This window comes from Microcaecilia unicolor, chromosome 2 (assembly GCF_901765095.1).
Source record: "Microcaecilia unicolor chromosome 2, aMicUni1.1, whole genome shotgun sequence".
NCBI lineage: Eukaryota > Metazoa > Chordata > Amphibia > Gymnophiona > Siphonopidae > Microcaecilia > Microcaecilia unicolor.
Window position 1 is genome coordinate 619,573,329 of NC_044032.1, and position 27,372 is coordinate 619,600,700.

General features: G+C 43.8%; 1 protein-coding gene across 1 annotated transcript in view; it reads right to left on the minus strand.

Moving 5' to 3' along the window:
- The window catches only part of ARHGAP10 (Rho GTPase activating protein 10), a 503,009-nt gene that overhangs the window by 269,279 nt on the left and 206,358 nt on the right, over positions 1-27,372 (minus strand). Inside the window, exons 6-9 of the mRNA XM_030191662.1 lie at positions 19,816-19,926; positions 13,118-13,222; positions 3,787-3,916; positions 1,934-2,040 (exon numbers count right to left, since the gene is read on the minus strand). Of these exons, the coding sequence (XP_030047522.1) occupies positions 1,934-2,040; positions 3,787-3,916; positions 13,118-13,222; positions 19,816-19,926 (453 nt within the window). The remainder of the gene's footprint in view (positions 1-1,933; positions 2,041-3,786; positions 3,917-13,117; positions 13,223-19,815; positions 19,927-27,372) is intronic.

Sequence of the window (27,372 nt, forward strand, 5' to 3'; positions counted from 1 at the left end):
AAAACTGGATGCGTAAGTTGATTTGTATTTGAGTCCTTTGCAGCTTGGGTAGTGCAGGTTTAGGTACGTTCGTTTATAATAGCTTGAAGCGGCCATTTTGAATTGGCACCGGGACCGTCAGCAAGGAATAGTATGCAGGGCAGTGCTCCAGGCAAGAAAGAGGGGGCACTTTCGAAGACGAAGAGGTCACTAGACCACCAGGGCAGTACAGTAAGGTAAGGGGAGAGGAGGATAGGACACCCTTAGGGGGGTGTGACGTGGGGGTGTGAAAGGGGTGGGGTGGTATGTGACAGGGGGTGGGGTGGGGTGTGAAAGGGGTGGGGCATGTGTCCTCTTTTTGGGGGGAGCAAAAATGGTAACCCTAGTCACAGTCCCCCAACACACATATGCTTCCCCCATATAGCATTAAAGCCAAAAAATAAGGCCTGTGCATGCATAACTTTGTTCTTTCTGTAATTTTAGCTGAAAATCTTCATGCTGATGCTGCCACAAAGAGTCGTACTGCTGAGCGTTTTCACGACAGCTGGGAAGTGTGAATTTTATTAACCTCCTAACTAGGTTTACTGATCATATAAATCACGAGTTCTGTATGTGATATTTATCTTAGACAAAAAGAGTCCTTTACTGACCCCTGATGCAGGCGCTTGTTGCCGAAACACGGCCCGTGTTGGGTCAACCAAAAGAAGACTCTTGACAACCTCAAGCTTGAATGGCCCTTGGTGGGTTTTTTTGGTCTTCTGTGCATGCAAAACTGCAGACTCCTCCCCGACTCCACCTCCAGAACGCCCTTCCACTGCCCAGATTCCGTCTGGGCGGTTAGAACTGATATTAAATGGCGACGACCAGTTAAGTGCAGCTGGCTATCGGCAGCCAGACCACTGACTGGGGTTTGAGAAGGCACAAGCTTCTCCTGCCTGGTTAAACCACACTGAATATTGACCCTAAGGTTTGCAGGTACTTTTTGCCTGTGAACATGCTTTCGTTTTGAAAAATCTCAAAGGCATAGAAGTACCCACAGACACTTTCACTGCCTTTATCAGCAAGCAAACCAACGTGGGCACTTTTGAAAATACAAGTATATGTTACTCTTGCACCAGATAAAAATTGGTTGATGAAAATGTTCTTTGAAAATAGGGATAAAACCTTTTTTGGGTTTTAAAATCCAGATCTTCCTGGATACAAGAGAAACTCAGAAGACACGTCGACAGTTTCTATTGCTTAAACCATGTCCTTCAGATTGGTGCTATATTTTATTTACGTTATGTAAATACGTAGTTAGGTACCAATCTGTACAGTATGTCTTTTTTGAACCTTCTCATCTTCATTTTCAGCATTGCATATTACTCATGTAAGATAACTCCCACAAACTATCTCATCCTGCTACATTCTGAAGAGAAGCCTTCCTAACGCTGGTGAATCACACTGCTTATCTGTCAAATCGTTCCTTCGTTTTGGCTGTAAAAACGGACAGCAATTTTCAAAAGTCATTTGCAAGGGCGAAGGGCTAGTTGAAAAATTGTCCATCCACCCAGGGTAAAATTAGATAACTGCATGTTATCCTACAATGAAGAAACTTTTACCCGCATTCAATGGAAGTGATCCCCTAGTTGTGGGGGGGGGGGGGGGGGGGGGAATTGCTACAGAACACACAGTTTTATATTTTCAAAAACCACATATGTTGATTCAGTCCAAACAAAAGTGCTCAGAGAGAAAGAGGAAACAATTTTCAAAGTAAAAGTATACGCATACTTTCACTTGGAATATTGGTGCAAAGGCTACAGGTAAAAAGTGCCCCGGACCTTGCCGCAATGTGGGCAGCGTGAAAAGTGCCTTCACAGTGCACTGTGCAAGAGTAATGTGAAATAATGCAGAGGATATGATTCTGTACATAGGTCACACCTGATGCATGTTAAATTACATGAAAGATACTCACTAATTTCCCGCCCGACCTGTGTTCAAATGGTACCATGGTGAATTTCTTTGTTTCTTTCCTATACATGCAATAATGTTTTACCCAGCTGGAACCAAATGGGGCAGGCCCTTAAACCAAAAAACAAACACACAGAAAACAAAATGAGATCATTAAATTTTGCACAATGGGTGATTTTCAGCTATAGGTTATATAGTAAATAAATCAGTCAGGATGGGAAAGGTCCCGTGTTAAAAGCAAGACATTCAAACAGTAAAGCCTAGACTCTACATATGGTGCCTGAAAAATACACATGGAAAAAAATTACATCTAGGCGTATTCACCAAACTATGCCTATGTTTTATAGAATAGGCTTAAATTTCCATACAGTATTTAAAATATGCTGAGCGCCTCTCCATGTGACCAAATTTAGTATCAGCCATTTACGCCATGTTTTACTTGGTATAAATGCCGACGCCTAAATGAGGCGCAGATTGGGTGTATTCTATAATAATGTGCATAGATATTAGAAATGCCCACGCCCTTCCCATGGTCACACCCCCTTTTCAACTAGGCAACTTAGAATTTAGGCACAGCACGTTATAGAACTGTGTGCGTAAATCTCAATTAAGGCCAATTAGTGCTGATAATTGCTTCTTAACATCCAATTAACAGCGCCGATTAGCTAGTTAACCAATTAAGTTATGTGCATTATTATAGAATACGCTTCGGTTTCCACTTGGTTTTTCAGGCGCCATATATAGAATCCAGAGGTAAGGGTGCAATTTTCAATGTCACTTCCGTGGGTAAAAATTGTGTTTTACCCTTGGAATGGATTTTTATAAATATGCTCACAGTATATTTATTTTATTTCCATTTTGCTCACACCTTTTTCAGTAGTAGCTCAAGATGAGTTACATTCAGGTACTCTGGATATTTCTCTGTCCCAGGAGGGCTTACCAATCTAAGTTTGTACCTGAGGCAATGGAGGGTTAAGTGACTTGCCCAAGATCACAAGGAGCAGCAGTGGGATTTGAACCGGCCACCTATGGATTGCAAGACCGGTGCTCTAACCACTAGGCCACTCCTCCATCAAAATGTGAAGAGACGCACATATATAATGTAATTTTATAGAAGCTTTTATCCACTGGTGAGGGGGGGGGGGAGTTCTCAGGGTGAGGTGGTATTTTTATGTAGAAAAGATATCCATGGGTATAAAAGTTTCAGAGTACTTTTCCTAGGATAATTTTCTCCTATGTGAAACGTGCATAATTTTGCTTTGGTGAAAAGCATGTACGTACTTTTCTCCCAACTTTAAAGGCATTTCAATCTGGACAGATTAATCTCTCAATGGTAATTTTATGTATGATGATCACTCATTAAAAATACCAAGTGGAGGGCAATTTCCAAAAGTGGGTAAAAGCCAGTCTAAAAATTCTTGCCCTTAACCGGCTAAGTATACACATGTGGTTCAACAATGGAGTACAGGGTAGTTCCAAAGCAAGTGGTTTATTTGGTTAAAAAAAGACTTGACACAGAAAGTGGGGGGGGGGAGCTTGCTCCCATGGTAACGCTGCGGTAACTTTTCCTAGTGTGGCATTACTTATGTACTTATGCCCAATTACCGCTGGGTACACATATGTGACGGCACGCTAGGGGTAGTTCCTTTTTAGTGAGTGGTAATCCCGCGTGGCACTTACCACCAATTTGTAAAAGGGATCCTTAGTTAATTTGTAGATTTACAGGTGCAGAAGTGATTTCTGCATACAAACATTTTTAAGGATCCAAACCAATCGAATACAAGCCAACAAATGCGCATTCTTGCCAAAATCTCATTACTGTGCTGGAATTGAAAGCTAAAAACGGTGATATCTTACGTTTCTCCTGAATAAAGAGGTAACCCTCCATGGTAAACAAACTGGCTCGCTTATGCTGCTGGGGTGCCAGACGAATTTTGTTCATGAGTTCTTCCACTTCTGATCTTGTCCCTTCAAAACGATTCCTGGTCTGGGATGGAAAAACAAAAGACAAAAACACATATCATTTTTTTTACATTTATTTTTATAACTTTAAATGTTACAAAGGATAACATTCCAGCAAATTGCAAATAGGAAAAAAAGAAAATAAATGTCAAAAAGTCAAATATATAACACAATGAGCAAGCTAGCCACACTATGAAGGACAAATCTGGGGAATAAAAGAAAAAATAAAAATAAGGCACATCTGCAGGCCTAATCCTTAAGACAGTGGCGTAGCCAAGGGTGGGCTCGGGTGGGCCCAGGCCCACCCATTTTGGGCTCAGGCCCACCCAGTAGCAGCACATCTATGATGTGGCTGGCAGGGATTCCCCAAGCCCCACCAGCCGAAAACTCCCAACAACTGTCCCTCATACCTTGTGAATACCAGATGCCTGCAGTGAGCAGTGACTGATACATACTGCTCGCACCAGCCCCACAGCCTTCCCTCTGATGTATTCCCGCCTATGCGGAAACTGGAAGTTACATCAGAGGGAAGGCTGTGGGGCCAGCAGTGTGTATTAGTTGCTGCTCGCTGTCGGTGAAAATCTGCTATTTAAAAGGTATGCGGTGGAGGGGGTGATGTTTGAGAGACCATATGGCATGCAAGTGAGAGAGGGAGAGACCAAATCACTTGTGGGACAAGGCAGAATTCTTCTGCCCACCCATCTTGGGCCCAGGCCCTCCCAAAGTTGGGTGTCTGTCTACGCCCCTGCCTTAAGACACTATTAAACAATCTATCATCACAATATATAAAGAAAAATTATATTCCAGCTTAAGCTGAAAGAAAACTCTCTCAGGGGTCCTTTTACAAAGCGGTGGTAAGGCCAACGCGGGCTTACTGGAAGCTAACCTGAAGTGGGCGCCGGCGGTAGTTTCAGCCCCAGTGTTTGCCATTTCCCCTGCTAAGGGAACAAAGGCCCATATTTTTAGTGCAGTTCTAACCCAGCAGCAATAGGGCAGCGCCACATGCTACCCAGTTGCCACCAAGTTAGCGTGAGAGCCCTTACCGCCACCTCAATGGGTGGTGGTAAGCGCTCCCCCCGCATGGCCATGCGGTAACAGCAATCTTACCAAATGGCCATGGCTATTTTCAGCCTTTTTATTTATTTATTTGTAACATTTGTATCCCGCATTTTCCCACACATTAGCAGGCTCAATGTGGCTTACAAAATACCATAATGGTGGACGCCAAGTACGGTGGGTTATAAACAAATATAATTAGACAAAAGGATCAGATAAGGTAGGGGTCAATGGGTACAATGAGGGACAAGGAAATTAGAAATAAAATATATGGTATTTAAGTAGAATCAATAGAGTAGGCCCTACAAAACAGGTAGGTCTTTAAAGTTCGCTTGAAGGTTTGGTGGTCGTGTGTCGCTTTCACACTCATTGGTAATGCATTCCACATCTGTGTACCTAAGTAAGAAAAACTCGATCCATAGGTTTTTACCCGCTGTGGTAAAAAGAGCCGCAACACGGGACAAAAACGGCCCCCACCACTGCAGTTTGGTAAAAGAACCCCTAAATAACTAGGATCCAAAAAGATATATGAATTGTTTTCAGACGTGACCAGGCACCTATAGGGAAATGTAAGAATATGCCTCTCCCAGCCAAAACCCCAGGTTTCAACTGAAGGAAAGCTTTTTGTTGTAGTTGAGTAGGCCTGGCCACATATGGAAACATATATATAGTTTGAACACAAAAAAGTACAGCCTTCTTAGGAAAAAAAAAAAAGATTTAAAAGCCAACATCTTTTGCTCAGGAGAACAAAAAATAACCAACAGAGCAGCCCTTTTTAGAATATTTTCTTGAGAAGACTCTGAAAAATTTGTAATATATCTAAACTATCTGGAGAATTCAAATTACCCATATCGCCTTCACTCTTCTGAGATCTCACCTTCCTTGAAAGGTAATACAAAGTTCTCACCCCTAAACCATCATGGCTTAATTGAAGAATGTCTTTGACATATTTCTTAAATAGCTCAAGGGGAGAAAGATAATGGGTAATGGGGACATTCAAGAGACTCAGATTACTGGCTCTGGCGTTATTCTCCATAGCCTCCTCCATCTATAGATGAATCATCAAGCAATCCATAGTCACAGCTGTCCAAGCCAATTGGAAACTAGCAGACTGGGAACCAAGCTTCTCCAATTCCTTTTCCAAACATGAGATCTTTAAATCCTGATCTAAAACAGTAGAGCAGAGCAGGACTGATGATATTTCTACTCCTGATCCGATACAAGGCTTCCATGTAGTTGCTGCTCTTCGAACACCAAGAGCACTTAACTCAGGCTCTTACTGTAGCCATTTCGGTATAGATATCACATACAGAAATGCCAAACAGTACCACACAATCTGCAGCAGGAGTAGTACAAAAAAAGGAAAAGTAGTTACTTGAAATAACAAAAAGCTAGAAGGGATGCTCACAGTGGTAGAATTTCAAATAGAAAACTAACAGAAATCATGCGATACACTATAGCTGGATGTAGCATTTTGGTGGAGCTCACAGTGGGCCTTTCGACTATATTGGTCGGCCGTAGAATTCTTATTGTTTGGACACAGGCAGGCCTTCACAGTATACATGCATTCGGTTTTTTTACATTTTAATCAGAATATCATAGGGGCCCTTTTACTATGCCGCGTAAGCGTCTATGCGCGCCCAACGTGCGCCAAAATGGAGTTACCACACGGCTACCACATGGCTCTTGTGGTAATTTCATTTTTGTAGCGTGGCCGAAAAATTTCAGCCACGCGCCAAGTGGCATTTGACGCGCATAGGTCATTGCCACCCAGTTACCGCATAAGACTTTACCGCTAGGTCAATGGCTGGCAGTGAGGTCTCAGACCCAAAATGGATGCGCGGCATTTTTCTTTTTGCCGCACGTCCATTTTCGGCCAAAATTTTAAAAAGGCCTTTTTTTTACATGTGCACTGAAAAATGATTCTGTGCGCGCCCAAAACCCGCGCCTACACTACCGCAGGCCATTTTTCAGTGCACCTTAGTAAAAGGACCCCATAGTAAAATAGTAATGTAGTAGATGATGGCACTTAAAGGCCTGCATGATTCACCCAGCAGTCACATTCATTCATATTAAGACAACAATGAATGTGGCATGAAATACCTATATTTGATCCTGATCTTTCTTTGCCATTTTCAGGACACAGAATGCAGAAGTCCACCCAGCACTGTCCTAATGTCCGAACTACTGGAGTTGCTGTCTAAGCCCCCTCAAGCCCACCCTGGTCTTTGCCATAGAAGTCTGCCTGGCAATGTCCTTAATTCCCCCCACTCCTGCCCATCAAAACACATCAACATCCATGAGGTTATTTAAGTTTTGTTTTGATTACATCCTCTTTCTATTTAGGGATCCTCTGGGTTTATCCTACGCCTTTCTGAATTCCTTCACTATTATTGTCTCCACTGGTAGAGTATTTCAGGCATCATTCACCCTCAGTATTTCCTGACTCTAGGATCGAGTCTACCACTCAGAAACCTCAATTCATGTCCTCTAGTTTTACTGCTTTCCTGTCTCTGGAAAAGACTTGATTGTGTATTAATACCATTCAAGTATCATACACAGAACACCAAATATTGTTTACAATAGTATCAAGGATATCTCAAGAACAGTATAACAATGTTATTCCCCAACGACAAAACCCCAACATCCCTCCAACTTCCTTTTAGTGCGGAAGAGAAATAGCCACACAACAGATGACAACACTACTAATAATTGTGGTATCAAACCCACTTCAAATAAGGGCTGCATACTTTTTCAAATTCATCTAGACTAAGAAGGCACTGGTGTTCCTTATAGCTCTGAGGAAATAACCCCTTTCCTCAAACCCTCTGTGATTGCTTCTCAAAGGGAGAACGCCCTTCCTGCTTCCAAGCAGCAGTCCTTCACTGTATCTGTGTATTCTGCTTTGTTTGTTTTATTTTCAAGTTTTAATCAGAATATCATAGTAAAATAGTAACAAAGTAGACCCCAGCTAACAACTTTTTCACCGGGTATTGGAACTCAGATGATACAAGAGGAACACCTCGACCTCTCTGTGGACATCGACCCACAATCTCCTTACAAGAGCAGTAACTATAAATGTAACACATTACAACCTACATATTATCAACAATGTTCTTGCTCATATCTATTTGCTTGAAATTCGATCAGGCTATTTTCTATGACATCTCCACCTTACTTACTATCAGTAACGTCTTCTAATTAAATTTACCTGCCTAAAATTCGATCATGCTACTTTCTATGTAACAATAACTGTTATCTCTTTAATCTACTATCTACTAATACGACACATTGTAAGCCACATTGAGCCTGCAAAGAGGTGGGAAAATGTGGGATACAAATGCAATAAATAAATAAATAAATTACATGAGTTTATAATCATCTGCATGCTTGTTTTGCAGCTGTTTATAAAATTGAATCATATATCTGCATTTACATCGTTACATGTGTCCCCATGTGTTGTTGTTCTGTTTTGTGCATTCATGTTTCTAAAATAACCTTCTCTCTTGGATTTAGCACCAAACATTCAATGCATACATCTCTTGAAAGTGCTCTACAAAGTTTCAAAAAGGCTCGACACTCACTGAGCCTTTTATAAAGCACTTCCATAGTTTTAAATAGACACCTGTCTCCCCAGCCTGCACGACCTTTACAATGTTATCCTCAGAATCTCAACATTGCAGTTTGCCATTGAGAGATTTTAGTGTGTACCCTTATACATGCAGCTTTGTGTAGCAATTCAGAAACTATGACAAGTCATAAGATTTTCTGGTTCAACAACTTTCCTAACGTTCCAGAGTGTGAAGGAGCAAGTTTCAAGTTTAATAGTGCTCGATATACAGCCCAATGAGACAACTTTCAGAGTGGTCTTACATTAATATATTTATTTATTTGTTACAATTGTATCCCACATATTTGCAGGCTCAGTGTGGCTTACATAATACCGTAAAGGCATTCGCCAAGTCCAGTAGGAGATAAGTACAAAAGATGTTATAGTGGGATGGGGAAGTTAAGATTCAGTATAAAATTATTCTAATAGAAAAGAAAAAGAAAAGGGAAAGGAAATACATCTAATCTGGGCTGCCGAGAAGGGGGGGCGGGGGGGGGGGGGGGACAAAATTCCCCGGGCCCAGGCCTCCAAGGGGGACCTGGAGCTAGGGTCTCTCTATCTCTCTCTCCTGCTCCTGAAAGGGCACAGGTGATCACGTCAAGAGAAGTTTGAATTGAATGCGGAAATGGATAGGGAGCCAGTGAAGGGACTTAAGGAGAGGGTTAATGTGAGCATAGTGACTTTGGCGGAAAATGACTCCATGGAGTCTTCTGTCCCACTCCCTCCAGGAGGAGAGAAACCTTGTCAGCTCAGTACAGCACCTGAAATGTTTTCCTGTAACTCACTGCAGCAATATCAGTCACCATAAAGCTCAGTCTATGATAACCTGAGAACGGTGGGTGTTGAATGTGCCTTTTACTTAAACAAGCCCACTGTTACAAATCAAATTAAACTGGGGACTGCTGTGCAAACCCACCTTGAACTCCACCCAAAAGGGTTTTAAAAATCTAAAGTACATTACAGCAGTGCATGCCAATCTTTTTTGGCAGTGACTCCATGCAGGCAGCCAAATAAAATTTTATGACCCCCCCACCCCCCAACATGGAGATCCCATCCAAGTCATGATCCCATTTCGGGTCTCGATCCACAGTTTGGGAAGCTCTCCATTATAGAAACTAAAAAGAAAGAGAACTTCAGAATAAAACCCACAAAGGAAGCAACAGAACTAAGCACAGAAATTTAACAATTGCTGCTTTAAAGTAAATTGCCCAAGTGAAAAGAAGCAATATTCTTGCCTTCAGGGCCACTAGACCTCAGAGTTTAATGCATCCTTCATTTAAAGTCCCTGCTGCAGCTTCCCTCCTCAAGCAGCAGATGGCAGTGTTCACTTATATAATCCCTTGTCTTCTATACATTTTTGTAAACGTAGTCAAGATGGGCAAAACAAGCTCAAATATGTCAGGGAGCAAATGTGCAGCGCAAGGTCCCTACTGCAGTGTCTGGTCTGAAAGAGGAAGCACACATGACCCCAACATGTTCCTTTACACCATAACTCCATGATGACAGCAAACCATGGATACAAGTAGAAACAAACAACAACTGTTTATGTTTGATTTATTCTTGCTGTACACCATATTGAGTGAATTCTTTCAAAAAAGCAATAAATAAATATGATTACAAGACCATTTCCCCTCCCTGCAGCAATGCTGCATACCCTAACACAGAGGTGTAACCAGACAGCAGATTTTGGATTGGCCTGAGCCTAAAGTGGATAAGCACAAAATTTTCTCTGCCTGCCCTACTCCCATCTCAAAGTATAAATACTTTAGCTAATGAGGATTCCCAAGGTCTGTCAGCAGAAGACTTCCTCTGAAGGCAGCCAGAACTCCCTTTTACCAAGCTTAACAGGCAGCAGCAACATCCCTGAGCCACCGACGCCGGCACCCCACACATGCATAGTTGTCAGTGGCTCAAAGATGTTTCTGCAGAGCTTGGTAGAAGGGATTTCTGATCACCTTTGAAGGAGGTCCTCAGCGGTGCTTGGGGATTTCCACCAGCTACAGCAAGGGTCAGGGTTGGTGTTAGACATCCTAGGGCCAAGGTCAGAAAATAAAGAAGCCCCCCCCCCTTCTGATTCCTTCTCTTCACTGCCTCCTTCCGATCTTCCTCACCTGCCATTACTATCACACTGACAGACCCTCACCAAATATTGAACAAGGGATCACACATTAGAAATAAAAATATATAAACAAAAATTTTATCAGGGAACTCCAAGAAATTAAACTTGGCATGTACTGCAACATTGGAGAAATAAAACAGAAATGCATTTTCTTTTCTACTGAACACAGTACAAAGACATCAGCTATGCACATTGCCCAGAGCTAGCATATTCCATTTAAAACATTCAAAAAAATGCTTTTTTTTCTACCTTTGTTGTCCGGACATTTTATTTTACCATTATGTTAGTTCCAGTTTCTCTTTTCTGCTTTCTGGTCTGTCTTCCACTAATTTTCCTTCAAGCAGCTGATGTCCATTTGTTTTTTCTTCTCTCTTCAATTTTGTTCCATTCCCTCACTACACTGCCTCTGACATACTGATCGCTCTTTTTCAGCTGTTTCCTCTCTATTTTACTTTCCTGCCTCTCTGTCCACTCAAATTTGACCCTCTTTCTCACCCTTCTCCTCCTTTTTATTTTTCAGCTACCTATCAAATTTCCATCTCCTTCTCTCACCCACTACCTTTCCCATTCCCCAACTCATTCCTTGCACAGCCTTCCATTCCCTTTCATCTTTAATCAACTCCACATTACCATATTTCTAGTCCTGTAATTATTCCGCCTCTCATTTATTTCCTTGCCACTCCCCTCCTGGCCTCTCCCACAAGGTTCCACCATTCCCAGCAACTTCCTCCCTCCACTCTTCTAGCACACACTCTGCTCCATCTTTTCCCTCTCCCCACCCTCATAACCTGACATCACCCTGTCCCTTCTCTCTTCCCTCCAGCTCCTTCTCCCATGGCCCAGCATTTCTCACTCTCTCTTCCCTCACTACCATTGTCCAGCATCTCTCCCTCACTCCCTTCTGCCCCAGATGCAATATCTCCCTTTTTCTCCCCTCCCCACCTCCTGTGCATCTCTCCCACCTTCTCCACCCCCATAGCCAACATCTCTCTCTCTCTCCCTCCCTCGTGCTCTAGGTCCAACATCTCTCTCTCCTTCTCTCCCACCCCCATGTCCAACATTTCTCCCTCTCTTTCCCCTCTCCTCCCATGCCATGTCTCTCTCTCTCTTCCTCCCCTCCACCGTCATGTCCAACAATGCTCCCTCTCTCGCCTCTCACCCCCTGTGTAGCATCTCTCCTTCCCTCCTCACCCCACCCCATCCCACGTACAACAATTACTCCTCTCTCTTCCCTTATCTTTCCAATTGTCTAGCACTTCTATAGATCTTCCCTCCTATCTACCTTAACATGTGTCTCTCTATTGAAAGAGTCACCAGCAGCGGTAGCGATTCCCACACGCTTCTTGCCACTGACCAGAAAGTCTCCCTTCTGTTACTTTCCACCCAGGAAGAAACAGATGTTGCATAAGAGGGAGCAGGACACAGCAGAGGAGAGGCTCTGAGTTAGCTGGGAGCAGTGTGTGGGAATTGTTGCTGCTGTCAGTGACCCTTTCAAGAGAGAGATGCTTGTTAAAGGAGGGAGGGAGGGAGATGCAGGACTACGGGAGCCTCCATTCCGGCACTCTCAAGGGTACACCACACCTGGCTGGACCTGAGGCCAAAGTGGGTGGGCCCAGTGCCTCTGCCCTAACATCGGTTTCTCAACCCTCTCCAGGAGGCACCGCTAGTCAGTTGGGTCTTGAAGATTACCACAATGAGACAAACTTACAGATATTGGAGACTCATTGGATGCAAATCTCTTTCATGCATATTCATTGTGGTAATCTTAAAAACCTGACTGGTTAATGGAAGAAAAGAGGGAGAGAGGAGCTATGATACAGATGTTTAATTACCTCCATGGCATAAATGTACAGGAGGTGAATCTCTTTCAACTAAAAAGAAGCTCTGGAATGAGGGAGCATAAGGTGAAGGTGAAAAGGGACAGACTCAGGAGTAAACCTGAGGAAATACTTCTGTATGGAAAGGGTGATGAATGCACGGAACAGCCTCCCGGTGGAGAGGACGACAGCATCTGAATTCAAGAAAGTTTGGGTCAAGTATATAGGATCTCTAAAGGAGAGGAAGGGATACTTGATGACATGGATGGGCAAACTGGATTATATGGTCTTTATCTGCCTTCATATTTCTATGAGAAGCTTTGCTCTACATAATCTCAATGCTCCGCTTGCAGCAATCCCCCTCTGCTCATCCCAAGCATTCTTCAATTCCAGATACAAATTTTGCCCCCACTACTTGCGCTGAAAAGGATATTCCATGCACTCATCATCCTTACTGTGGAAAAACAAAACATATCCTTACATTACTCTTGAGTGTATTCCTTTCTGATTTCAAATCATTGTCCCCATTCCTCCTTCCCTTCTCCCACTCTGGAACTTCTCATCCACTCAAGGTTTGATCCACGCCATGGAGATTATTTAAAGAGCTCTTTCCAAAAGACTCACATTCTGAATGTTGACCTGCAGCTCCATTTTGTAGTGACTGAAGTCCTTTGCCAGTTCATAGCCTTGGTGATAGAATGTGAAGATCCCTTGAAAGAACGCCAGCATCTAGAATGCAAGACAGAAGGCATCGTGACATGTTCCGACAGAACCTGTGTAGCACTATGGGGGTAATCCTTTAACTGGGCGCCTGATAGGAGTATATTCTAGAAAGAACTTTCCTTTATCCTATAAGTTAGGTGTAAGCGTCTTTATGTGCACGCCTAAGTCACTATACTATACTACTAACGGCTTACATTACGCTTATTTAAAACAAAATTCTAAGCAAATAAAATCAAGATTAACCTCTCCATTTGAGGGAAATACAAAATACTTAATTTTAAACAATAAAACATTCAAAGAAAGAGAAAAAAATTTAAAAAATACTTTTTATCAGTTGCAGTTAAGTCCTAGAAAACAAATGCGTTTTGAAAGCTTTACGATAAAGATAATAAGACGGCATTATTCGAATCTGAAATGGAAGATTGTTCCAAACTCTTACACTATAGACAGAGAAAGATGATTCCAGGTATATTTTATATTTAACACCTTTCACTGACGGATAATTGAGCTTTAACTTCTGGGTATTCCTTGATCTCTCTCAGTTGGTTGACAACATTAACAACTCAGTCATATCTTCTGAGTTTAAGCCAAAAAAGGCCTTATAACTTAGACAAGTGATCATAAACTCAACCCTCACATTCACTCGGAGCCAGAATAAGGCAGCCAGCAATGGAGAGATAGGCTTGCACTTGCCCAAACAATAGTTGGAGCCTTTTCTGCAATCTTATGGATATAGTCCTGATGACGCATTACAATAATCCAAACAAGAAAGCAATATGGGCCCAGTTCCAGTGTGGGTGCTGCCTAGACCCCGCCAATGTGTGTACCTACCTGTGAGATGCATACATCCTTACAGAATACCACTTAGGTGGAATTTTGGCATATATACCCTTATTCTAATGGATTATCCCTCTCATTCTGTAATGTACACTCCATTCCCATGCTCTGATTACAGAAAACCAGCATTTATGCACATGGATGTTACAGATTCACACATATAGTATGCGCTAGTTGGACACTAACGGGGGCATTTTCGAAAGAGAAGGGCGCCCATCTTCCGACACAAATTGGGAGATGGGCATCCTTCTCTCAGGGTCGCCCAAATTGGCATAATCGAAAGCCGATTTTGGGCGTCCTCAACTGCAGTCCGCCGCAGGGACAACCAAAGTTCACAGGGGCGTGTCGGAGGCGTAGCGAAGGCAGGACTGGGGCGTGCTTAAGAGATGGGCATCCTCGGCTGATAATGGAAGAAAGAAGGGTTGTCCCTGACAAGCACTTCGCCGACTTGGTCCATTTTTATTTGCGACCAAGCCGTAAAAAGGTGCCCGAACTGACCAGATGACCACCGGAGGGAATCGGGGATCACCTCCCCTTACTCCCCCAGTGGTCAGCAATCCCCTCCCACCCTAAAAAAAAGTTAAATTTTTTTTTTTGCCAGCCTCAACAGTCATACCCAGCTCCATGACAGCAGTATGCAGGTCCCTGGAGCAGTTTTAGTGGGTGCAGTGCACTTCAGCAAGGCAGACCCAGGCCCATCCCACCCCTACCTGTTGCACTTGTGCTGGTAAATGCGAGCCCTTCATAACCCACCCGAAACCCACTGTACCCACATGTAGGTGCCCCCCTTCACCCCTTAGGGCTATGGTAGTGATGTACAGTTGTGGGGAGTAGGTTTTGGGGGGGGGGGGGTTGGGGATTCAGCACACAAGGTAAGGGAGCTATGCACCTGAGAGCAATTTGTTAAGTCCACTACAGTGCCCCCTAGGGGAAAGGGTAATGGGACTTGATATACCGCCTTTCTGAGGTTTTTGCAACTACATTCAAAGCGGTTTACATATATTCAGGTACTTATTTTGTACCAGGGGCAATGGAGGGTTAAGTGACTTGCCCACAGTCACAAGGAGCTGTAGTGGGAATCAAACTCAGTTCCCCAGGATCAAAGTCCACTGCACTTAACCACTAGGCTACTCCTCCTTCCAGGGTGCCCTGTTGGTGTCCTGGCAGGTCAGGAGGACCAGTGCACTACGAATGCTGGCTCCTCCCATGACCAAATGCCTTGGATTTGGTTGTTTTTGAGATGGGCGTCCTCGGTTTCCATTACGACCGAAAACCGGGGTCGACCATCTCTAAGGTCGACCATCTCAACATTTAAGTTGACCATCTCTAAGGTCGACCTAAATGTTGAGATTTGGGCATCCCCGACCATATTATCAAAACGAAAGATGGACGCCCATCTTGTTTCGATAATAGCGGTTTCCCCGCCACTTTGCCAGGACATCCTTAGAAATGGGAGCCCTTAGAGATGGTCGTCCCCGTTCAATTATGCCCCTCCACGTGGTATTCTAGAATCTAGGCATGTAACTTGCATAGTACACAAATGCAAGGGGGCCATTCACATGGGAGGGGCATTGGCATCTCCCAAAATTACACACACATTATAGAACAGCGCCATTTATGTGAAAGCATTTATACCTGCTAAAAGTATGGCGTAAATGGGCGTGCCCAAATGTTGGCACACAAATCCTGACATGCTAGTATTCTATAATGGAATCTGGGCACCCGAATCCAGTTATAGGGGCAGATTCAGTAAATGGCACCTAAAGTTAGGCAACGTTAAGATCCACGCTAAGTCAATATTCTCTATGGGTGCTCCGCGCAAAGTGCTTGTTACAGAATACTAGCTTAACACGCTTCCCGAACCTAACTTTGGGCACAAGAACTTCTGCCTGCCAAAAGCTGGTGTAAATCCTCATACCCAGCTAGGGTTGCCAACTGGATCCAGATTTGCCCAACAGGGTTGATCTAGTCCTGAGTCTACCCCAATGCATGCAGGGACTCATAATAGGGAAATCAGAACCAGAAGTCCCTGCATGCAATGTAGTACGCGCAGGACTGGATCAACCCTGTCTACAGGTCACCTTCACAGTCAGAAGAAACAGACAGAGACTTAATCGAACACATCCACAAGATAGCTAGGAAAGTGGAAGTACTTCTGATAGGTGATTTTAATATGCCTGACGTCGATTGGGGCGTCCCTGCTACGGGGTAGTCTAGAAGCAAAGGAATCTTGGATTCTCTACAGAAAGAATTGTTTCAGCAATGAGTAACAGAACCAACGCGGGATGGAGCTAGTCTAGACTTGGTGCTTACAAATGGGGAGACTGTTTCTGATGTTACAGTGGGAGATCATCTGGCATCTATTGATCACCAAGTGGTGTAGTTCAATATTACGACACAGGAGGAGAGACTGAAAGGCCTAGATTTCAAAAGAGCTAACTTTGCTGAGATGGGGGGGAATTTCTCAAGGAAGAGTTAGATGGATGGGAACAGCTGAAGGAAGTAGAACATCTGTAGGCAAAACTGAAAGGAGATATTTTAAAAGCAACAAACCGTTATGTTACAAATTACATAAAAGAAAAAGGAAAAGAAGGCCACTCTGGTTCTCAAAAGTAGTAGCTGGAAAGGTAAGGGAAAGAAGGTTTGCCTTCAGATGATACAAGACGACTCAGAAAGAGGAAGACAGGCAAAAATACCCGAAGAAGATAAGAGAAGCTGGGAAAGCTGTCAGGAAAGCAAAGAGGCAAACGGAAGAAAAGATAGCTGATATGGTAAGTTTGGGGGGGGAAGACATTTTTCAGATATATAAGTGACAGGAGGAAGTGCCAAAATAGCATTGTGAGGCTCAAAGCTGAGGGGGAGGAGTATATAGAAGCTGATAAGGATAAAGCTGAACTGTTTAATTATTTCTGTTCTGTGTTCACGGATGAAAGGCTGGGTGTAGGACCGCAGAAAACAAATGCTAATGGGGATGGATTCTCAGAAGACTGTATTCATAAAAGTAGACAAAGTGATGGGGCCCAATGGGATATATCCAAGAGTACTCAAGGAACTCAGAGAAGTTCTGGTAGCTCCACTGTCTGAGCTCTTCAATGCTTCCTTGAAGTGGTCCCAGAGGACTGGAGAAGGGCGTATGTGGTTTCTCTGAACAAGGGGGGAAGTAAGGAGGAGGTTGGGTATTACAAACCTGTCTGTCTGACCTCAGTGGTGAGCGAACTGATGGAAACACTTCTAAAGCGGAGGATTGTGAGATTTCTCGAATCGAATGGACTGCAGGACCGGCAGTACGGTTTCACTAGAGGCTAGTCATGTCAGACAAATCTGATTTCTTTGACTCAGTGATCAAACACTTGGACATGGGATGGGCGCTAGATGTGGTGTCTTGAATTTTAGCAAAGCCTTTGACAAGGTTCCGCATAGGCAAGTGATAAATAAACTGAGTCCCCTCAGTATGGGACCTAAAGTGACTGGGTTAAAAACCTGGTTAAATGGAAGGAGACAGAAGGCAGTGATAAATTGGGCTTGCTTCAAGGAAAGGGATGTTATCAGTGGTGTACCACAGGGATCGGTCCTCGGGCTGGCTCTTCTTAACATCTTTGTGAGTGATATTGCAGAAGGACTGTCTAGTAAGGTTGTCTCTTTGCAGATTATACCAAATTCTGTAATAGGGTGGACACCCTGGAGGGTGTGGATGGCATGAGGAAGGATCTAGCAAAGCTTGAAGAATGTTCCAATAATTGGCAACTAAGATTTAATGCTAAGAAATATAGGATCATGCACTTGGGTTACAAAAATCCAAGATGATCTTAAAGTGGCCAAACAGATAGAAAAGGTGACGGTCAAAGCCAGAAAGATGCTTGGGTGCATAAGGAGAGGGATGACCAGCAGGAAACAAGAGGTGATAATGCCCTTGTATAAGTCTTTGATGAGGCCCCCTTTAAAATGTTGCGTGCAATTCTGGAGACCACACCTACAGAAGATGGAGTTGGTCCAGAGGGTGTATACAAAACTGGTAAGCAGTCTCTGTCATAAAACATATAGGGACAGGCTCATGAACCTCAACATGTATAAGCTGGAAGAGAGGGGATAATATGATAGAGACGTTTAAATATCTCAGTGGAGTTGAACCTTTTTCAAATGAAGGAAAACTTTGGAATGAGAGGGCACAAGTTGAAGTTAAGAGGAATCAGGCTTAGGAGGAATCTAAGAAAATACTCTTTCACAGAAAAGGTGGTGGATGCGTGGAATGGCCTCCCGGTGGAAGTCGTGGAGACAAGGACTGTGTCAGAATTTAAGAAAGTGCGGGGCACATGGGATCTTAGGAAAAGGAGGAGTTAGGGGTTACCGAGGATAAAGTCTCCACATGAAAAACAGCAGGATAAAGCAGTAAGGCAAATGAATCATTAAATACAAGATAACTGTCAAACCAAGAAGTCTTTAATCATTAATAACATCAACCAGCGCCTGTGGCACAGTCTGACTTTCTGTGCCGCAGAAGCTGATTGATATTATAAAGGATTAAAGCCTTCTTGTTTTGACAATTGTTTCGTCTTGATTGATTCACTGGCCTCACTGCTTTATCCTGCCAATTTTCAAGCTCCTCAGAAAAATGGGCCAGAGTACTTAAAGTTAGCCCTTTACACACATTTGAGACCTCTAAGGTCCTCTCAAGGAGCATCACTATCTGTACCCTCATCGATAGAAATTGTATGATGCGATAACCACCAGTGAGCCTTTTCAGGAGTAGCCCCCATGCTCTATATCTAACTCTACTTCAGGAAGCAAGTGAAAGTCTGGCTCTTCTCCCAAGTCTTTAATACAGAGGGTAATTGACTATACACCACTGTGCACCTAGACTAGTTTGCTACACGCACTGTAACTTAGACCAGTTCCTTATATCTTGTTTAACTGCACAAAGAACTAGCCTCGAGTTTAGCCACCCATCTGTTTATCCTAACTGACTCTGTACCACCCACCAGTAGCATACCGGGGGGGGGGGGGGGGGGGGACGGTCCACCCCGGGTGCACACCACTGGGGGGTGCCATGGCGCGCGCCTGTTGGCTCCGAGTTCGCTAACTTCGCTCGTTCGCTGCAGCTCCCTCTGCCCAGGAACAGGTTACTTCCTGTTCCGGGGCAGAGGGAGCTGCAGCGAACGAGCGAAGTTAGCGAACTCGGAGCGCGCGCCGCGGCACCTCCCCCCCCAGCGGCGTGCACCCGGGGGGGGTCATTTCGCAGGGGGGGGGTGCTGCACCCGGGGGAGGGGTGCATTGGCGATCCGCCCCAGGTGCCATCCAGGCTAGGAACACCACTGCCACCCACCTTGTCCCCAACTATATATATCTGCACTTGGCCCCTTGGCCACACTGTAAGCTATATTGTAGAAAAGCATTAGCATCATACTTATGTTATTTTAATGATCTAATGTGTGCTTATTAGGTATTTCATTAGTATTATGCTGACATCGTATTATATCTCTATTTGAATTTCAGTGGTGTTAAATGTGTATAATTTTGATACTGTTTCATGGTAGTACTATTATTAGGTTTGAATTTGCTGTTTTCAAGTTTACCTCATTTATTGTATTTTTGTTTATATTTGGTCGTTTTTGCTATTGTTATGCTGTTAACAAAATTGTTGGTTTTATGTTAAACCGTACCTGCTGTACACTGCCTTGGGTGAATCTCTTCATAAAGGCGGTTAATAAATCTCAATAAATAAATAAATAAATAAAATCTTTCCCGCTTCACTGAACTGAACTTACAGGTTCCACAAACTCAAACTTCTTCCGTTCCTGGATTTCCTGCAGCCTACAGACGTATTCCAGGGACAGCTCGTAAAAATGCTGGCGAGTCTGGTCCACCTGGCTGTCTGCCTGAAAAAACAAGAACAAAAAAAGCAGTCTCATTTGAGGATTCACAAATAACAGTCCCTGTTCCCTTATTATTACTACTACTACTACTACTACTATTTGACATTTCTAAAGCGCTGTACAATATAACATAGAAGGACCGTCCCTGCTCGAAGAGCTTACAATCTAATGGACAAATGTACAGACAATCAAGTAGTGGCAGTCAAATTGGGGCAGTCTAAGGTTAGGTGCAGAAGGCAACATTGAAGAGGTGGGCTTTGAGCAAGGATTTGAAGATGGGTAGGGAGGGGGCTTGGCGTAGGGCCACAGGAAGTTGATTCCACGCATAGGGTGAGGCGAGGCAGAATGGGCGGAGCCTGGAGTTGGCGGTGGTGGAGAAGGGTACTGAGAGGAGGGATTATTCAGGTCACATGGCTGAGATAACAAGGTTTCTACTGAATCCCAATCTATCCACTCCAGACAATATCAGTGGAATCTCAGTATACCATGCTGGCTAGGTCCCCAACCCTTTCCAACAATCCAACCTACCTTTGCTGCTAATCTCAGATCATTACTGTATATACTCGAATATAAGCCTATCCGAGTATAGGCCGAGTTAACAATTTTTTCCCGAAAAAGGAGGGAAAACCGTTAGCTTGAGTATATGATAGAGGGGCTTATATTGAAGTAACGACACTTCTCTTCCTCTTCTACTCCTATGCCTTCCCCCCACGGTTACAGTTCTCTCTCACATCCTGCCCCCCCCCCCCCCGCCACAGTGACCGGCATTTCTTACCTCCTTCATGGCTGACACTGCTACCACCACCACTGCCGCTGGCTGAAAAGAAAGCAAGCTGGGCTGGTGTGGGGCTTTGAGCATCTGCCCATGATCAAGACCTCCCAGCTCCCCTCATTTCAGAGAGGGCAGGAACCATGCAAAGCATGCAAAGAACTGGGAGGCCTTGAGCATGCGCAGATGCTCAAGGCCCCACACCAGCCCAGCTTACTTTCTCTTTTATTGGCGGCGGCAGCAGCCAGGAAGGAACGGTAAAAAAATGTCAGTCACAGTGGCAGGGGGAGCGGGAAGCAAGACAAGAGTTACCACGGGGAAGAGGTGAAGTACAAATTCAACTACAAGCCAAGACCCCAATTTTTGGGCTTTTTTTGGGGCCAAATAATCTCAGCTTATAGTCGAGTATATATGGTACGTTATAATATATCTCAATTATTTATTTATTTGGATTTGGCTCATGCCTTTTTCAGTAGTAGCTCAAGGTGAATAACCTTCAGGTACACTGGGTATTTCCCTGTCCCTGGAGGACTCACAGTCTAACCCCCCCCGTTTACTAAGCTATGCTTAGTGAACGGGCTGCATAGATATTAGTGCACAGCAGCCGCTAGCGCGGATTAGTAAACAGGGGGTAAGTTTGTACCTGAGGTAATGAACGTTTAAGTGACTTCTCCAAGACCACAAGGAGCAGCAGTGGGATTTCAATCAGGCCTCCCTCATTCTCGGCCTCCTGCTCTAATCATTAGGCTACTCCTCCACTCTAGACATATTGGATTCTTGTGGTGTTTCTTTATCACTCAGACCTGTTCCAGGGCAGAGGGAGCATGGAACGAACGAAGGACATGCGGCACTCCCCCCCCAGCGGTGTGCAACCGGGGCGGACCGCCCCCCCCCCCCTTGGTACGCCACTGGGAACAAAGTCCAAAACCCATATTTTCAAAGTACTTAGCCTTCCAAAGTTCCATAGGTTTCCATGGAACTTTGGAAGGCTAAGTGCTTTGAAAATATGGGATCACCCATATGAAAACGTAATTACCCCTAAACTTAATAACTGGTTGCAGCACTTTTGGCAGGAATTTGTACAAACACTTCCTATAATTTAATTATCAGTCTTTCACATTGCTGTTGAGGAATCGTAGCCCACTCCTCTTTGTAGAAATACTTTCATTCAGACACATTTGTAGGTTTTTGTGCATGAACTGCTTGTTTCAGGATCTGCCGCAGCATCTCTATTGGGTTCAAGTCAGGACTGTGACTAGGCCGGTCCAAAACTATAATTTTGGGTTTTTTTCTCAGCCGTTCAGATGTAGGCTTGCTTTTGCATTCTGGATCATTGTCTTGCTGCATAACCCAATCACACTTCAGCTTCAGCTCACAGACAGACAACCAGATATTCTCCTTAAGAACTTTCTATTACAGTGCAGACTTCATGGTTCCTTGATAATGGCAACTTTTCCAGGTCCTGAAGTGGTTTGACTGTTGGTATGATGTTTTTACCTCTCCTGGTTCTCCTCTTATCTCTCCCATCGTACCTTCAGAGTACACTCTCATGGCTCTTCCTCCACCCTTATCCCGCTCTCTGTTGGAGTCCCTCAGGGTTCTGTCCTTGGACCCCTTCTTTTCTCTATCTACACCTCTTCCCTGGGCTCCCTGATCTCGTCTCACAGCTTCCAGTATCATCTTTATGCTGACGACACCCAGCTTTATCTCTCCTGACATCACTGCAGAAACCCAGGCCAAAGTATCGGCCTGCTTATCCGACATTGCTGCCTGGATGTCCAACCGCCACCTGAAACTGAACATGGCCAAGACCGAACTTCTTGTCTTCCCACCCAAACCCACTTCTCCTCTACCTCCACTCTCTATCTCAGTTGATAACACCCTCATCGTCCCCGTCTCATCTGCCTGCAACCTCGGTGTCATCTTCGACTCCTCCCTCTCCTTCTCTGTGCACATCCAGCAGATAGCAAAGACCTGTCGCTTCTTCCTCTATAACATTAGCAAAATCCGTCCTTTCCTCTCTGAGCACACCACCCGAACTCTCATCCACTCTCTCGTTACCTCTCGCCTTGACTACTGCAACCTACTCCTCACTGGTCTCCCACTTAGCCACCTATCCCCACTTCAGTCCGTTCAAAACTCTGCTGCACGTCTTATCTTCCACCTGAACCGATACACTCATATCACCCCTCTCCTCAAGTCACTTCATTGGCTTCCGATCAGGTACCGCATTCAATTCAAGCTTCTGCTACTAACCTACAAATGTACTCGATCTGCAGCCCCTCCTTACCTCTCAATCCTCATCTCCCCTTACGTTCCTACCCATAACCTCCACTCTCAAGACAAATCCCTCCTTTCAGTACCCTTCTCCACCACCGCCAACTCCAGGCTCTGCCCTTTCTGCCTCGCCTCACCCCAAGCGTGGAACAAACTCCCCGAGCCCATACGTCAGGCCCCCTCCCTGCCCATCTTCAAATCTCTGCTTGAAGCCCACCTCTTCAATGTCGCCTTCGGCACCTAACCTCTACACCTCTACCCAGGAAATCTAGACTGCCCAACTTGACATTTCATTCTTTAGATTGTAAGCTCATTTGAGCAGGGACCGTCCTTCTTTGTTTATTTTGTACAGCGCTGCGTAACCCTAGTAGTGCTCTAGAAATGTTAAGTAGTAGTAGTAGTAGTGGACATAATGGAACCTGTGTTGTCCAAAGAGTTCCACTTTTGACCCGTCCGTCCACAGAACATTATCCCAAAAGGTTGGGGATCATCCAGGTCTGTTTTTACAAATGTAAGATGAGCATTGATATCACTTTTGGACAGCAGCGGTCTCCATCTTGCTACTCTCTCATGAATCTCATTTTTGTCCAATCTCTTTCTTAAAGTAGAGTCATGAACATTGACCTTAGCTGAGGCCTGCAATTCTTTGAATGTTTCTGGGATATTTTGGGACTTCCCAGATGAGTTGTCGCTGTGTCCTTTGAGTAAATTTTGCAGGTCAGCCACTGTTCCAAATTCTTCTCCATTTGGAGATATTGGCTTTCATTGTGGTTCAATGGAGTCCCAGAGCTTTAGAAATGGCTTCATAACTCTTTCCAGAATGATATATTCCACCAACTTTTTTCCTCTTCGCTTCTGGAATTTCCTTTGATAATGGCATAGGATTCTTGTAGAAAGCTTTGTGGTGACTACTTCACTCTCATGATAAGGTCAAATTTTAAGGGGATGTTGAAGATCTACTTGTTTCTGTTGGCATATCCTCTGGTATGTTGGGAGTACAGGTATAGTATGGGACAGCTTTTCAGTTTATTTTTTGCTTTATGTCAAATTTTACTGTTGTTTTTATGGATGCTATAAATTATTAAATAAGTATAAAGATAGATAGATAGATAGATAGATAGATTTAGATTCAACAGGGCTGGCTGCGTTCAATCAGCTGAATCTAATTATCAATTCAATTTGGTCAACTGGTTGATTAACTAAAAGGGCAATTATTTTTCAGCTGGGTAATATGAGTATTGGATAACTTTGTTCCTTAAATAAATGACGTAATAATTTTAAAACTATGTTATGTATTTACTCAGGTTCCCTTTGTCTAATATTACATTTTGTTTCACAATCAGAAAATACATATATGTAGTAACAGGGGAAATCAGTAGGGGGAGGCAACATTTTTCACATCACTGTAGCTGCACCCTCCTTATACAAAAGGAGAGTATCTATAGCACAGTTCAACATTATACTGCTGTTATAACTTGGTCCTTTAGAGTAAAACACAGCCAGGAAGTCAGATAGAATGGAGGGGACAGGGCAGAATGGTCATTATGACGATCCAGGTTGACACTCATGACCCTGGGTATTAAAGATGACCTCATCAGTATCTTGTCCTGCATCTAATCATGTATGGACTATGACATATCCCAGAAAACAACAAGGCATATTAATATTACTAATTGTTTTTTTTAACTGTGCTACTAGACATACAGAACACTATAAAATAAATACTCAGGTAAAATAATTGCCCCCAAGAGCTTACAACGTACCTGAGGCTTTGAGAGATAGAGGCACAGTAAATGACGACAGATAAAACCTTTCACAATACCCTACCTAGCACCTTGCATCTAAATCACCTAACTTCAGCCTATTATCGACTGTATTTTTTTAAGATCATGTAATGACTATATCATAACAACACTCTGTAAGCCACATTGAGCCTGCAAAAATGTGGGATAATGTGGGGTACAAATGCAATAAATAAATAAAATAAAGACCCACACAATCCATCCAATCTGCCCAACAGAGCTGCACCCAGCCAGAGCTGCACCCACCACCCGCCCCAGCCACCCATGCTTAAATGTTGGTTGTCAAGTCTCCACCATGCCAACCATAAAGGCAGCCAAACATAATGGAATCTTGGTTATAACCGCCTGTCATCCCCAAGTATTGCTGACAGTATTCAGCTTACCAGTCAACATGTATTCCCCTCCCCCCTGAGCTGCACAGCACCCTCACTCGCAGCACGTGCCAAGTAAGTGATCTACAACATGAGTTGCCAAAGCTTCACCTGTCTTTTCTGGGACACAGACCATAGAAGTCTGTCCGGCATCGGTCTCGATTCCCTCATTTCTATAAATAGTCACCCAAATTTGGGTGCTGAAAGGCAGGGTGCCAAGCACCAATTCTATAACTCTATAGTTGTAGAGTTGCGCATAAGTCTGCATTTGCATATCAACATTTAGGTGCTTTTTTTTTTTGTTACATTTGTACCCCGCGCTTTCCCACTCATGGCAGGCTCAATGCAGCTTACATGGGGCAATGGAGGGTTAAGTGACTTGCCCAGAGTAACAAGGAGCTGCCTGTGCCTGAAGTGGGAATCGAACTCAGTTCGTCAGGACCAAAGCCCACCACCCTAACCACTAGGCTACTCCTCCACTGTTGCTACATGCCATGTAGAAGTCGGCCCTTGCAGATCACCAATGTGGCCGCGCAGGCTTCTGCTTCTGTGAGTCTGACGTCCTGCACGTACGTGCAGGACGTCAGACTCACAGAAACAAAAGCCTGCGCAGCCTTCTACATGGAATGTTGCTAGTGGAATAGCAACATTCCATGTAGAATCTCCAATAGTAGCAACAGAATCTCAATAGTAGCAACATTCCATCTAGAACCTCCAATAGTATCTATTTTATTTTTGTTACATTTGTACCCCGCGCTTTCCCACTCATGGCAGGCTCAATGCAGCTTACATGGGGCAATGGAGGGTTAAGTGACTTGCCCAGAGTCACAAGGAGCTGCCTGTGCCTGAAGTGGAAATTGAACTCAGTTCCTCAGGACCAGAGTCCACCACCCTAACCATTAGGCCACTCCTCCACTCCACGTACACTATGTAAAAAGCAGGTGTACATGTTAGCATGTACATATTGCACTAGTACTCATTCATTCTTTATTTATTTATTTCTTCATTCATTCATGTATTCTCTCCTTCCATTAAAGGCCAGAATAGGTTACAAAAGAACATACAGAATCAGTTAACAAAACAGAAGTAAAACAAAATAAGACAAAAACTATTAACAACATAAAGTCCATTATAATAAAGTCATACAACCTTTAATTAAAAGTGCAATTTTAACAGCTTTCCTAAACCTCAAATAATCCTTAATTAGAAAGTACCGTTTAAACAGTTTTCCTAAACCCCAATAAATCTACAAATCTATAACTCGTGTGTGTATATGTGGTACCCCACCCATGCCCTACCCACATGTACACCTCCCTTGTATTTGCACGCCATGCAACTTGCATGCTATATAAGTGTTGCCATACTGGGACAGACCGAGGGTTCATCAAGCCCAGTATCCTGTTTCCAACAGTGGCCAATCCAGGTCACAACAACCTGGCAAGATCCCAAAACAGTACAATATATTTTACGCTGCTTATCTCAGAAATAAGCAGTGGATTTTACCCAAGTCCATTTTAATAATAGCTTAAGGAATTTTCTTTTTAGGAAGTTATCCAAACCTTTTTTTAAACCCTGCTAAGCTAACTGATTTCACCACATACTCTGGCAACGAATTCCAGAGTTTAATTACAAATTGCGTGAAGAAATAGTTTCTCGGATTCATTTTACATTTACTACTTTGTAGCTTCATTTCGTGCCCCCCTAGTCCTAGTATTTTTGGAACGAGTAAACAAGCGATTCACTTACACATCTGAATGGTACATTCACATGAATAAGTGTTAGTATTCTATAATCTTAGCACACAAATGGCACTTACAATTAGGTGCTAAGGTTATAGTGGAGGAGTGGCCTAGTGGTTAGGGTGGTGGACTTTGGTCCTGAGGAACTGAGTTTGATTCCCAGCACAGGCAGCTCCTTGTGACTCTGGGCAAGTCACTTAACTCTCCATTGCCTGCCGCATTGAGCCTGCCATGAGTGGGAAAGCACAGGGTACAAATGTAATAAAATACAATTAGGGAAATGGAATGGGACTTGATACACTGCCTTTCTGTGGTTACAATCAAAGCAATTTACATACTATATACAGGTACTTATTTTGTACCTAGGGCAATGGAGGGTTAAGTGACTTGTCCAGAGTCACAAGGAGCTGTAGTGGGAATCGAACCCATCCCCCAGGATCAAACTCCCCTGCATTAACCACTAGGATGAAGCACAAGAAGGGTTACTGAGA